At 40.5% G+C, this 14993-nt stretch overlaps 2 protein-coding genes across 2 annotated transcripts; one reads left to right on the plus strand and one right to left on the minus strand.

Annotated features, from left to right (window-relative positions):
• Nucleotides 1-2317: 2317 nt before the first annotated feature.
• LOC125235222 lies at nucleotides 2318-6614 on the minus strand. Its single transcript, XM_048141706.1, has 2 exons — nucleotides 5478-6614; nucleotides 2318-2645 (listed from the first exon to the last, which is right to left on the minus strand). The coding sequence occupies exon 1, from the start codon at nucleotides 6270-6272 to the stop codon at nucleotides 5532-5534; it is 741 nt and encodes a 246-aa protein (XP_047997663.1). The 5' UTR covers nucleotides 6273-6614; the 3' UTR covers nucleotides 2318-2645; nucleotides 5478-5531.
• A 2964-nt stretch (nucleotides 6615-9578) lies between these two features.
• LOC125235462 lies at nucleotides 9579-14181 on the plus strand. The gene is made up of 5 exons (XM_048142032.1): nucleotides 9579-9711; nucleotides 10087-10135; nucleotides 11991-12167; nucleotides 13172-13340; nucleotides 13847-14181. The coding sequence occupies exons 1-5, from the start codon at nucleotides 9674-9676 to the stop codon at nucleotides 13966-13968; spliced, it is 555 nt and encodes a 184-aa protein (XP_047997989.1). The 5' UTR covers nucleotides 9579-9673; the 3' UTR covers nucleotides 13969-14181.
• Nucleotides 14182-14993: the final 812 nt, after the last annotated feature.

Genomic DNA, 14993 nt, shown 5'->3' on the forward strand with positions numbered 1-14993 from the left:
TCCCCCCCATCACAGACGACGAGCTCGAGTGGGCAGTGGAGCGAGTCAGGGCCACCCGCAAGGCGCCGGGGCCGGACGGAGTACCAGGGAGGGTCCTCTTCCTAGCCCTGAAGCATCTAGGAGACCACCTCAGGGCCCTGCTGGAGGACTGCTTGACCGAGGGAACATTCCCGAGACCCTGGAAGGAGGGACGGCTGTGCCTCCTCCGGAAGGAAGGACGCTCGGCGGACTCCCCGGGCCGGCTACCGGCCCATCGTCCTGCTGGATGAGGCCGGGAAGCTGTTCGAGCGCATCCTGGCCTCCCGCATCCAGCAGCACCTGGAGGGGACAGGCCCGAACTTAAGCGAGAATCAGTTCGGGTTCCGTAGAGGGCGGTCGACGCTGGACGCAGTGGGAACCCTTAGGGCGTTTAGTGAGCTGGCGGAGGAAGAGAGAGAGGGAGTCGTGGCGGTGTCTCTCGATATCGCCAACGCGTTCGGCTCTCTCCCCTATGCGGTGATTGCAGAGGCGCTCCGCTACCACGAGGTACCTCTATACCTAAGGAGGATCGTGGATCACTACCTGACGGGGCGGGTGGTGCTCTACGAACAAGGGGGTGTACGGCGGGCGAGAGTTATGACTTGCGGGGTTCCACAGGGGTCCGTCTTGGGGCCCCTCCTGTGGAACGTCGGTTATGACTGGGTCCTCCGGGGGGCACAACTCCCGCGCATGGTCACGCTGTGTTATGCGGACGACACACTGGTGGCCGTGCGAGGGCGGGAGTTGGAGGAGGTTCTAAGGAAGGCGGCGGTGGCGACGGAGCTCACTGTACACCGCATCGAACTCCTCGGGCTGCGGGTCGCCATTGAAAAGACCGATGCCATGGTTCTGGGGGTACGAGGGAGTGGAAACTGCGGGCAAGCACGGCGTTGAGGGTGGAGGGTCAGTCCGTCCAGGTCAAGGCCAACATAAAATACTTGGGTCTTGTCCTGGACAGAAAATGGGCTTTTGAGGAGCACTTCGCGAGACTTGCTCCTCGTCTTGTGGGTGCTGCCTCGGCACTGGGTCGCCTGCTGCCTAACTTGGGGGGCCGAATGCTCCCTGCAGGCGGCTGTTTGCGGGTGTCGTCCGGAGCATGGCGCTCTACGGAGCGCCAATCTGGGCAGGACGACTGACGGAACGTACCAAGGCCTTGATCCGTCGGCCCCAGAGGGTGGTAGCCCAAAGGACGGTAAGGGCTTACCGCACCACTTCCCACGCCGCGGCGTGCCTCCTCGCCGGCACACCTCCCTGGGAGCTGGACGCGGTGGTCCTAGCCGAGAGGTACCAGCGAAAGGTGGATGCGAGAACCCGGGGAGAGCCGCCGGACCCCGAGGAAGACGAAAGAGTGGCGCGGGCAGCTAAGGAGCACCTGCGCCAACAGTGGAGGGACACTCTGGAGAATGGCCACTATGGCATCCGAACCATAGGGGCCATCCTCCCGGTAATGGAGGAATGGTTGGACAGAAGGAGGGGGTCCTTACCTACAGGGTGACTCAGGTGGTGTCCGGGCATGGTTGCTTCGGCCACTACCTGCACCGCATCGGGAGGGAGCCGAGCACCCAGTGCCTGGACTGTGGTGCGGACGATGATACGGCCCAGCACACTCTTCAAGAGTGTAATCGCTGGGCCGGAGAAAGGGCTGCCTTGGTCGCAGCCATAGAGGTGGTAGACCTCTCGCTGCACAGCGTCATAGCGGCGATGCTGAGCAGCGAGAGGAAATGGAATGCGATGGCCTCCTTCTGCGAACATGTCATGTCACAGAAGGAGGCGGCGGAGAGGGAGCGCGAAGCGGCGGCTGACGCGCTGCCTCTCAGACGCAGACGGCAAGGGCGAAGGCGACGAGCGTTCGTACGCCAAGACCCTTAGAGGGGCCGGCGGGTACGGGACCCGCATTGCACAAAAGGCCTCACTAGCGACGTAGGGGGAGGGATCAAGCGTTTCTCCCTCCCTTCCTTGCGCGGGTGCCCTGGCACTTAGCCGGGACTGCCGGAGGGCGCCACGGTGGAAAGAGGAAATCCGATGATCCCGTGGCACCTTCATGAACGGCACAGGGGGCGAAACGCCGGAGTGGGGTTTAGTGGGTAGTCCGCTTCCCTCCCTCTCAATAGGAGAGGGGGCCGAAAGTGGGAGTCCCACACACCCCCCCATTAAGGCCTTCCCGTGGTCGGGGGGACGGTGCGTAAACGCATTCCCCACTCCGACAAAAAAAAAAAAAAAAAAAAAAAAAAAAAAAAAAAAAAAAAAAAAAAAAGGTAGTAGGTACCCTGGTATAAAAAAGTAAACTAAATAATACGTGACTTAACTATCAGTCTTGCAAGGGACCCTACTAAATCTGTTCCAATGCTTTGTGACATACCAAGTACATAAGCACAGGTCATAAATCATGATATAATAGTATCACATAGTACTTTAGTACCACCCGTATGTAATAGGCATGCATTGGCTAAAGTAGGTACGTTTCTTCGTAATCGCGCATTCTCAGCGATTTATGTTTCCTGTTATGGTTTCAATAGGTTCCTTGAGTTTCAGTCTACAGTCTCTACAATGACTCGTACAATGTTAGCCCCCACATTTAGCGTCTCGTCGGGCCAACTGTATGGAAAAAAACGCCGCGTCGACGTCGCCCCGACGTAGAGATGGGCGGCGGGAAAATACCCGGGGTAGATATCGGGTATTTACCGGGTATTTACCCAATCTACCCGATATTTACCTTTTCTACCCTAATGGGTGGGTATAAATAAATATTGTAATAAAATGGGTCATAAATTGAATTTAATCGTGAAAAAATGTTTTCTTGGTATTGTATAATATATTTATATTTTATTAATATAGTTCTATAAACATATATCGAAGTATTCGTATTGAATAAGGAATTTGTTAAATATCATTGACATGCTTGTGTGTTTGTTACCTCCTCCTCCTAAACGGCTGAACCGATGGGGATGAAATTTTGTGTCAAGTAACAATTTCTGGTCCTATAGTGGTCGAGGACACCAAATTAAATCACACTAAATGGTCCTATAAATAGTCTATATTGGTACTGTAGAGCCGATTTGGCGCAATTATGCAGCCATTTAGTGATATAATAGGCCTATAGCAGTATCATCCGTGACGTTTAAGGTCTATAATGGTGATGTAATGATGACTATTGTGCTAATTTGTTGACATAGAGGACACAGTAACGCTATTATAGTATCAATTTATGCTATAGTAGCATTTGAGATTCCGTTATACAGGTTATTTTGTTCTATAATAGCAATTGCCGTCCTTTTTAATGCGACATTTCTAAAATTATTTAATGTGTGTAATATTTAACAAAAACTGTTCTAAACGAGGAACTTAATGAAAAGTGGCGTGTGAACTTGTGAAGTTTAGTGTCAATTAACATAATTTTGATTTCGTATGGAAGTATCCATCATTACTGCAAAAAGGTATGCGATGGAAATTTTACCGTTAAAAGAATATTAGTTTAATGGAGTATTTTAAATGCGCCCTCGATTTATACATGTTTTGAATAAAATAAATAAATATAATTTAATACAATAAAATTATTGGCACCATAGTTTCTACTATGGATCCAAGAAGTAAAACATACGCTTTTATAGTTCGACTATATCACTTATCATACGCATTCACTGCCATAAGCCCGCCATCGTGGATTCAATTAGGGTTGCATGAGAATTTAACTATGATCCAGTTTAACTTATAAGTTCTTTATATAGAAAACAATACTTGTTTTCAATGTTTTACTATAGAAAGATATTTTAAACAGTATTAATAAATGTTGTTTTCTTTTTAGTATGACAAATCTAAACTACAATTGGTCGCTATGTGTATTTTTAAAGTTAATTTCTAGAAAAACACTGTACGGAACCAGATACCGCATCTTTGGCCAGATTTCATAATTACGATGTATAAACACCATAAAGCAGCCTTTTCAGGTCAAAATTATCATTTAAAAGTAATCGTTTTCTACTCTTATATATCTGATTTGGTTTATAAAACATATAGTAAACTCAGCTATAACGCTATTGTGTTTTAAAAGAGATACCGAAACCATTTATTCAACAGTTCTGTGATATAAAAGAGTCATTGTGGCGTATACGGCGATGAGATATAAAAGGCATTAGAAAACGACTATAACCTTTTCAAAGCTATATAAACGTATCCTGAAAACTTCATTATACAGCAAAATAGCTCTATAATGGTATTCATATCACTACTACAGTGTTAAATACTATAGCAGTGTTTTCCAAAGCCACTATATCCCAAAATAGTGGTATAGTTAGGTTTTAAATCTGTTAAAACACAACTACTAAAAATACTATAAGCGGCTTGTTGGGAACCTTAATAGCGCAAATTAATAGCATAACAGTGATTCCTAACACTATTATACAATAATATTGTTCTTTAGTAGGTTATTTGATCCTGTTATAGATCAGGCCTATAGCGGCTCTATAAAATGGTGATATAAACGTTTACATCACTTCCTAATAACACCTTTTAGCTGTATAACACAACAACTATAGCGGCTTGTCGGGAACCTTAATAGCGCAAATTGATTGCATAACAGTGATTTCTAGCACCATTATACAATAATATTGTTCTATAATAGTCATATTTGATCCTGTTATAGACCAGGCCTATAGCGGCTCTATAAAATGGTGATATAAACGTTTACATCACTTCCTAATAACACCTTTTAGCGGTATAAGCTTATAGAGCTAAAAGGTGTTACTGGAGGCTTTTATACGACAGGCGGTCACGCCGAAAACCTTTATACGACATCTATAGTAGCTTTTAGCGTCGAAAACCAAAATTATAGCACTAAAATGTTACTTGGGCTGTTTTTTTGGTAAAGCCTACTATCTAGTCGAAGTCCAGTATCTAGCCGAAGTCACATAGAAGGCATTATTACAGTCCGAATTCAAAGCAAGTGTTAATTAAAATCACACGTGGACGTGGCGCTTGTTTAGCTAAGTACAAAGTAAAGTATAAGTATCCCATAAATAAAAATAAAAAAAGTAACTGACCGGTCAAGTGACTAATTGCACCCTTTCAATACGGATGCACCTACCTGGCGTTTTGCAAAGCTGTGACCTCATTGGCTAATGAATTTGCATTTGTCTGTCCACCGTGTTTAAGTTAAGTAAGTTATTTGAATACTTAGTGGGCCTAAAACATCTGGGGAATACAACTTTTTAATTGAATGTGGTAAATTACACATGATATATTGGAATATTTGGAATTTCTGTTAACATTTTAATATTAGTTAGTCAAATATATATATTCATTTTAGTAGAAAAATATATTTCAGTCATGTAAATTAAGAATAATCTTTATTTTCATAGATTATTTTTTATACCCGCTCATTTGGGTAGATACGGGTAAATACCGGGTGGATTGGGTAGATATGGGTATTTTCCCGGTATTTACCCGTCAGCGCCCATCTCTACCCCGACGCGGTGTCAGGCTTTGCTTTGGGGGGGCTAATTGACAGACAGGGGGCCCTAATATGAGCAGGGTGATACGCAATTATGAGCATCACCACCATAAACACGATGGTACCAACACACACGAGTAATACCAGCTGAGCTACTTCTAGAAGTAGAACGACGTCGAGATCTTCCTCTAGAACGAGACTGTGGCCCGTCTCTTTGCGCCACGAGCTTCATAACCAATGCTTTAATTTCAACCATTTGTTGTTTCAAGTCAGCTACTTCTTGTAGTAAAATCTTAACTTGATCTGTTGTCATTGTCACGACAGATTTCGGCGCGAAATTCTCTGCGATTACATCCGCGATCTTGGTGATGGCGACCTTGTCAAGTTCCTTCTTTGGTTGCCTAGCAACGAGTTCCAGAATCGTCTTCACATGCAGAGGCAAACGCTCCATCCACAGTTTAAGAATCACTTCTTCGGGCACCAGAAAACGACCAAGAATTTTGAGATGCAGAAAGAAAACTGAAGGTTTGTCACCTACGAACTTCTTCGCCTCTTTTTCTGAGTATAATCTATCAATCATTGCAGTTTTGAGCTTGTCATACTGTCCATTCTCAAGTGGATCCATCAGTACGTCTCCCAGTTCTTTGGCTTCACTTGATTTCAACTTACTCACTACCCAGAAGTATTTCTTAGTGTCATCGACGACGCCAACAGCGGCGAACATTGGTTCTACTAATGCGAACCACAGGGCAGGGTCAAAAGGAATTAAATCTGGTAATTCCAGCGTATACTCATTTAGGGTATCCATTTTTATATGTGCACTGTTAACGTCGCTCCACAATAACACGAGAAGTCTACTGAAATGCACTGAACGAATTATTGTTTATATCCACTACACAAAAATGTTCTAACTACGAATATCGGGAGTTAAAGTTTACACGTAGAAAAATTTTTTTAAATAACTGACGCACTAAACAAACACAATTACACGTAGCAAACGATATTGCAGTGATATTTAGTATGAAGTCAAGCTCGGCATACGAACGGATTTTACCTACTCAAGACGAAGTTTAATAAATAAACACTGAATTGAATTGAACGAACGAACTGACCTAACGTCTGTCATTGTCGTCATTGAGTTGAGTCACTGACTGACTGTCGGTCGCCAGCGGCACCCGAGCGTTCCCGAACGTGTCCGAACGTGCCCGAGGGCGCCCGAGCGATTGTGTATTGTATTTGTGACCTTGGGTACACCGGCGCGACCTAATGGCCCCTGTACACACATGGCCAACGGTTCCACCAGCCCTTTGTGAAACCCCTTGGCCAAGATAAGAGCCGCTGTTTACACATTGGCGAACCAATCACTTGGCATTGGCTCTTCATGAAAGATGGACGTGGAATGGAAAAGTCTAGGAAATTCTAGATCATAGACATTGACAGAAAAATTTGATTAAAAAATAATAACCCCGTAGTAAAATTTAATTATTTGATATATTAACAATTTTTTTAATATTATGATAAGAACATTTATCTTTTTTAGGAAATACATTAAACATTTGCAAGGTTATTTTATTTCCTAAAATCTACACTATTATTGACATAGATAAACTTATTATTTTCGTAAATATTTCACTACCGTCCTCTCTGACGGCTGACGACCAACTGAATGAAGCGCCAACGTGTAAACGCAGTTGGCAATTGGCGCCAAGATCCTTTGATGTGTGGACAAAAAACCGACACGAATCGGTTGGCCGGCAAGCGCAAGCGCCAACTGCCAACTTACGGCCAAGTAGCCCTCTACACACATGGCCAAGGGGGTTGGTGGAACTGTTGGCCATGTGTGTACAGCGGCCATAACGGTTTGCCCGACCGACCGTGGCTAAAAAAATCGCGCGCTAGTTAAATAGTGATTTTGTTTTATAGCCTAACTTAATTTTATTTATTTAACTACAAAGCAAACAAAAAGACTACTACCACATTTATTGCCAAACAATATTAGTAAACAAATAAAAACAAAAACCAAGTACCGGAAAAGAAAACAATATTATATCTCGGCCACAAAAACAGGTACCTACGGTTAGGTATATGCCATTATTTCCATTTAAAAAAATACACATTGCATAGGTAATATTAACGGTAGAAGATAAAGAATATACCTAGATATCTACATATTTAATTACATAACAAACACATGCGTCAGAACTATAACTTTACTTTAATAAAAAACGAAAAACGTAATGTACCTACCTTACTTACAAGACTAGGTGTCAGTACCTTTCTAATTTATTTTACTAAGTGCTTAAAAAGAAATCATATTATAAATATAAATATTCAGGGCATGACGGATGGTAACTAGAATTGCATTAGTTCTCCTAATTGAGATCATTATGAGTTACCATTCTAAAGTGATAACACAAACGTCAAAAAATCAAGTAGTGTAAGTTGATCTCCGAACTGACTCAGTCGGTACTCCCTGATAGGTCTCGTAATAATGGCAATAACGCGTCTACCAATGGAGTAACAGCACCGAGGGCGTACCGCGAATACCAGGTTACATTTGATAGCAAAATGATGCCATAATTTTACGCCAATAGGCTAGTTTCCTACTATTGTCCCAAAGCTGTAAGAACCTCTTTTTGACACATGACAGCGTCTACAAAACGTAAACTCGCGCAACCTTATGAAATTTGAAATAAAATCCTGTAATATGTTAAAAAACCAAGTACTTAAAAACAATATTTCTCTTACTTTAAACATATAATAAGTAAATCCTGCGTTATAAATTAATATCGTAAAATACTCACTAACGAAGATCCGCAAAAATGTAACATGTGTTAGATTGTCATTTATCATTATTTTTATTTTTAAACACAGCACAGCACTAGTGTGGCAGAGTAGGTCTGTCATTTCGCAAACGATACGTCTTAGCCACATCGCAACATACTCGTACTTCAAAACAAATGTGTCAAAAATGTGAACTTACATATCCGGTACAATAGTCAAATCGAACTGTAAAAACGATTTGCTAATTACTATGAAATACTGAGGAGTGACGTCACGGTCAATTCATTTACCTTAATATCTTTCTCTTTGACTTATTAAATATAAATTATGTTTAAATAACTACTGTCCATATTTTTCTTCTAATTACGCGGTGCTTTATTTCGTGCACTGCATAAAATATTTTATTTTAAGTATAGGAAAATTAGGAAACCACAGAGAACCTCCTATAGAGTGGCAGTCTTGTATATTTGGTTCGCGATACGAGTCACCAGTGTTTGGGGTGCGAGGAGCGGGCGGGGAATGTGTTAAGCGCGCTGTGATTGGCCGTTTCAAGGACGGCGGGCAGTCGCGCCAGATGAAAAGGGACAGAAGTATGACTGTCCCTCTACTGACGCGTAAGTGGCCAATGTAAGTTGACCTATGCCGGCTCTGAATAAATTATAAATATGACTTATTTGTGGAATGTAATGCCGTCTGTTTTTAAATTTGAGCTTCTTGTTACCTTTCCACACCATTTCACACTACAGGTGGACATCTTTAAGGCATCAAAATACCCTTTTCCAATTTTTTTGTGCGAAAAACACGCGCTGCTTTCGGGTCTGTTACTTGGTCGATTCGATACTGATCGGGCACGGCGAGCGCCCGCGCTTATATCAGTGCAAATACTAGGAAGGCTGGCCACCGCGAGTCGTCTTGTAATAGATGTCTATAGGGGTTGGTCTGTGTAGGAAACTCTCCGGCTCCATTCGGTTCGCGTTGCTACGTAGCAATTATTAGGATTATTTAGTACAACTAGACGTTCCTTTGCGTGTGTTTACCACACATTAGATTTTTTTTTTTTACTCACAAAATGTTACACAGTATTATTTTAATTATAGAGGTAGTATTTTCGCCGAACTGTATGACAGTTTGTTGGCGAAATGTGATAATTAACAACCCTGAAGTCTGAACTGCTATCAAACTTCGGTTTTATAGGAAGTGTCTCTGTCTCTCCGTAACAGAGGAAGAGGCCCGCAGTTGAACTTCGCGGTAGGCCTTGAAAGTACTTGATCAATTAAGGGCTTTCTGCCTCTGCAATAAAATTTAAAACAGCGTGAATGCTTTAACGGCCTCGTCTCGTATTACGTTACGTTTGGTTTAGTTTGTGGTGAGTGTTGTTGTACTGAGATCGTGTGTTGTGTTTATTTTGTGTTATAACCTGTGATAATGAGTTTTTTTAATAAATCTGTGGAAATGAGGCGAAAGTTAGTTATTTTATCACTTTATTTGTGTAAAATAAATATCTACTTTTTATGTTATTTAGTTTAGGAGCCTTTGCTTGATTAGTAGGTTATAAACACATTTACTTTAAATAAACATGATTTGCGTTTAAAAAAATTACTTCCGTAATTTGTATCTTGACTTAGTTGATTTTGTTCTAAACAAGGTGCTTGGAAGCGACATTGGTCATAGGCCAAGTTTGCAAGATTTTTTGTCTTTATTTTTTTTGTACTAAATTGTTTAAAGTACTTACGTAGTTATTCATTGGCATTTAAAGTTGTGTATATTTTTTATGTAAGCCTCTTAATTACTTAAAAATTTAGTCATTGTATTTTTTGTACCTAATTTCGCCTTTACAGGACATCTTGGATGGAGACAGGCACAGCAATCTTCGCATTTCTAAACTTTGTAAGTTATTTTACTTATTATTATTTAGTGCAGGAAACATGCCGATGCAAGTACAACTTAAGGAACCAGTTTTTTTTAGGGTTCCGTAGTCAACTAGGAACCCTTATAGTTTCGCCATGTCTGTCTGTCCGTCCGTCCATCCGCGGATAATCTCAGTAACCGTTAGCACTAGAAAGCTGAAATTTGGTGCCAATATGTATATCAATCACGCCGACAAAGTGGTAAAATAAGAAGTAAAAAAAAAATGTTTTGTTAGGGTACCCCCCCCCCCCCTACATGTAAAGTGGGGACTGATTTTTTTTTTCATTCCAACCCCAACGTGTGATATATTGTTGGATAGGTACCTATTTAAAAATGAATAAGGGTTTACAAAAATAGTTTTTTGATAAATATTAATATTTTCGGAAATAATCGCTCCTAAAGGAAAAAAAAATGTGTCCCCCCCCTTCTAATTTTTATACCAATTTGTTTAAAAAATATGGAAAAAATCACAAAAGTAGAACTTTATGAAGACTTTCTAGGAAAATTGTTTTGAACTTGATAGTTTTTGAGAAAAATACGGAAAACTACGGAACCCTACACTGAGCGTGGTCCGACACGCTCTTGGCCGGTTTTTTGTTAAATATTTTAAGTATTGAGTTTAAAAGGTTATCATTATCAAGATACCGTTTTAAGAACATGCAAGACCAGCTACCAATAACTGCTGTTTACATTATTGGAAACAGAACTAACCAATGTTACACCTTATATCTTAATAACAAGGTTCACGACAGGCCTGCTAGCCGAATGGCATTTCTGCGACACCAGACGCCGACAGAAATGCAGTCTAGCTCTGTCGCGCCAATACGCAAGAGCGATAGAGATAGATAGCTACGAAAGAGATATTATCGTGAGCGTTTGTGGATACGGCTACGCACACTGATCAGTTTGTCACATCCTGGGTGGCTAGCCGAATGGCACAATCGCTCACGAAACGAAGCGCTAGTAGATATCTATCTCTATCGCGCTTGCGTATTGGCGCGACAGAGCCAGCGGCGTATCGCTTTCGTTTGGCGTCGGAGAAATGCCATTCGGCTACGGGGCCAGTCATCAGTTTGTGACAAAGTCGCGGTTCACTGAATGCATGACAGGTTGCGTATGAGGAAAAAGGTAACCGAATTGCGGCACTGCACCTTAAAAGCCGGTCTTGAGGCTTCTGGGGGAAATCCTGTCGCCGTTATTTTATAAAGATACTATTCGCATCTTTATTGAGAAAAACCATGCAAGATATTTGTTGAGACTATTTATTTACGTGCACATTTATTCACATGCCTATATCAGAAAGTGAGAAGTTTAAAACTGAATAGCTAGCTTATATCTAAAATTGAGGCATTGTACCAAGGATGCTGACAACATTTCCTCGCTGTATCACAATGATGAGCTGATACGTTGTGCGAGGAAGTTGACAGATTTTCGGTCACGATTTACGTCACCTAAATTTTAAATTTTAAATTTTATGATTTTTAAATGGAATAGAATATTGTGATTTTGAAACAAAACATTGGTTTATATCACTAGAGTATTGACCGTGATGTCTGTGATGTCCGTGATAACCTTGATTTTGTAGCTTCCGGTATTTTCACGCAGCTACATTAATCACAATCCCTGAAGCCTATTGAAACCAACCATGAATCATGACTTCTCTTAATCCTGGCGTCCACTAGGCTTGCCGAGTCGAGTCTCATTAATTCGCCTTCTGCATTTCTTATGAAAACTGCGTCCATTGGAGACGCGTCGAATCACATTCGAATGTATTTTGAGGATTCAATCCGTATTGTATTGTATTTCCCGTAACCCTTGTATTTCCCTCTTCCAGATATCCGCCAGCGTCGGCGTCCTGCTATGCTTGAATGTGTTGTTCATGTACGTGTACGAAGCGATCACGCACACAGACAGGATCGACGCGTTCATGTGGTCCGCTTGCATTGGCACAAACTTCATCGCTAATGTGTCTTTGGTGTTCGCTGTGCTGCTTTATCTTGGCATAAACCGGGTAAATATTATTTATATTGTATACGGTCAACTAAATCTTGGCACCACAAAAAGGAGCGAAATTCAATTTTTTTATTGGAATTATACCTGTTTGACATGATGCCAGCGGCCAATTTTCATCATCGCACCGCTCGCCATCGATAGGGCGCTCATCCACACACCTTGCAACCTAAATGGTCGCGCACCGTGCGGTTTCAGAGGAATTTCCTCCCGCGGACGCTCCGGCTGTGGAATGAGCTCCCTGTCGAGGTATTCCCGATGAACCACAGTATGGTGTTCTTCAAAAAAGGAGTGTACAAGTTTCTAATACGTCGGCAACGCGCACGTGACACCCCTTGAGTTGCGGGCGTCCATAGGTTACGGTGACCGCTTTCCATCAGGCGCGCCGTATACCTATTTGCCACCGAAGTGGTATAAAAAAATACCTTCGTCCCTACGTTTTCAATCAATTTTTATGTCTTATGGCTCATCGATGACTCCGCCAACGTCAAGGTTTAGGAAGCACGCGTTCTATACAGACAGTTGGCCGATGAACCCTACATTTTTCAATTTTGCCGCCTCTTTTTAGTGCCAATGCCAAGATTTCAAGATTTTGTAGACAGTATATGTTTGAGTTTTTTTTTCGCCTTTGGCTCGAAGTTGACTTTTCAAACCTGGAGAATGAGCTTTTTGCACTTAAGTAACACGAAATTAACTAGTCTGAGAAATATTAAAGTAAGCATAGAATAGGATGTTTTTGCTACATACATATAAAACTATACAGGCTACCAATATTTCCTGTGCTGTAGTGCAACGAACGACCCAAAGCACTACTAATAATATATACTTGTACTAATACTTGTACAGTACAGCTTGTACTATTTTTCCTTCTTTGTTCAAATCCGTTCCTGTTCATTTCGCTAACATCCTTTGGTTTTGTACTTACTTTGAGAGAGACTATCCTTATCATTTTCCCTTATTTAACAGAATGTTTTCAATATAAACTATTTTTTTTATCAATTTCAGAACAAACCATGTTTCATACTAGCCTACTTCATCTTTGGAGTCATAGTGGTAATTTCACTAGTCGCCGGACTAGTAGTAATCAACCAGCAGGAGTACGCAGAAAAGAAGTTGCGAGAAGTTTTCTGCGAATATTATGAGGCCTTTATCTATGGAACTGTTGGGATTTGCAGTAAGTGTTTCTAACATGATTATAAAATTATTTCTTATTTATTTATCAACCTAAAATACGCCACCACAGTATTTTATGTAATATACTGTGAAACCATAATCATATTGTATTGCAGTAACATTTAAAACACAAAATCCTTAATCCACTATCTCGCAAAATCTCAAGTATGATAATAATCATGCTATAGGACAGGAGTGGATATTTTACGTAATTTAATAAATTATTTATCGAAAATATTTTATTAAATATCACGTAGTCATGTCAAAGGGCTTGAATTTGACTGTGTTCATCGTGATCACTAATGTCACTATCAAATTTTCTTTTACATAATATTAATTTTTTTTATAGACACACGAGTCGAACGCGATGAAATAACATTATTACCTTTTACTTTTTTTTGTTTCTTTAAAAAATCTGTACAAAACGCGAGAACTTAAAGTGTTATATAATATTAATAAATATTAATTTAGATAATTTGTTTTCATCTTCCATTTATTTTGTTTCAGTTATGTATGCCTTGCTGCTGACAATGATCTGCCGAACCTGGGTGTTGATGACATCGTGGCCCTCAGGCGACCGCAGAATACTAGTAAATGACTACTACGAATCAGACTGGAGATCTGAGTGATAACTTCCTGGCTAATACAGAGGTATAAGCGTAAAAAGTCAAGCATGATGAAAATATGGTGGCATGAATTGTTAACAAAAGGCTGAAGATGGTTTGCTACTTTGTGTTTTTTCACTTCTGTGTTTCAGAAGTGAAATAAATACTTGTTGAATAACGGCAGTGTAATGTAAATAGTAGAAAATAAAAATGTTATATGTTTGATGAATTTCAATTATTCAATGTAGTTTTTTTTTTCATTGTGATATAAGAATGCACAGAATGCACTCAATGTTATATTTCTGTTTATTTGTCAATTTAAGTTATCCACCGACAAAACTATAGTTATGATCCAGACTTTCAACTAAAAACATTGTCCACAAAAATACTTTTTGAAATTTAAACTTGGACGACAGCTCTTCCATGTCCCTAAATTTTGATATTTACCAACTTATTTCAAAAATGTTAAATTCACTATAATCATTAGCATTACATAAATTACAAAACAAAAGTGTGTAGTTAGTAATTGTTAGACTAAAATGCCAATTGATCATTTATCAAATATTTACAAGGATCTAAAATATTAGAATATGTCGCGCAAAATGACAGGCGACGTTCTTTTGTCAAATCCGCTAGAGGTGCGACCATGACCATTAGCAATACCGGTCGTAGGGCTCCACACATCATCGGTTATCACAACAAACAGTTAAACAAATAATTATTTATTTAAACGTTTTTATTTAATACCCAATGAATTAACAAAGCATTGTACAACGTTCACAAACATCAAAAATCCTATAAAATAAATTCCACGTCATAATAATTGTACAACATTTAAAGCGTTCATAATTGATCGGTAGTGCACATTTATGTAAAGGGGTACTCACACATGGATAGACATAGTTAGAGATAGTTATATTAGATAGATATGTTATACAAATAGTCTAGTACACAAAATACATTGGTCCTAATGAAAATATAATAACTATTTTATTACATTTATTGATTTTCATGAGATCTTTTGATCTTTATACGAGTCAAAAAGGGTA

Source organism: Leguminivora glycinivorella, chromosome 17 (genome assembly GCF_023078275.1).
Source record: "Leguminivora glycinivorella isolate SPB_JAAS2020 chromosome 17, LegGlyc_1.1, whole genome shotgun sequence".
NCBI classification, from domain to species: Eukaryota; Metazoa; Arthropoda; class Insecta; order Lepidoptera; family Tortricidae; genus Leguminivora; species Leguminivora glycinivorella.

Excerpts from the sequence above, each read along its gene's own strand:
- LOC125235222 (XM_048141706.1), bottom strand. The coding sequence starts at position 6,272 with ATGGATACCCTAAATGAGTATACGCTGGAATTACCAGATTTAATTCCT.
- LOC125235462 (XM_048142032.1), top strand. The coding sequence starts at position 9,674 with ATGAGTTTTTTTAATAAATCTGTGGAAATGAGGCGAAA. Across the intron at positions 12,168-13,171 it reads TTTATCTTGGCATAAACCGG|AACAAACCATGTTTCATACT; the intron begins GTAAATATTATT and ends TATCAATTTCAG. Across the intron at positions 13,341-13,846 it reads TGGAACTGTTGGGATTTGCA|TTATGTATGCCTTGCTGCTG; the intron begins GTAAGTGTTTCT and ends ATTTTGTTTCAG.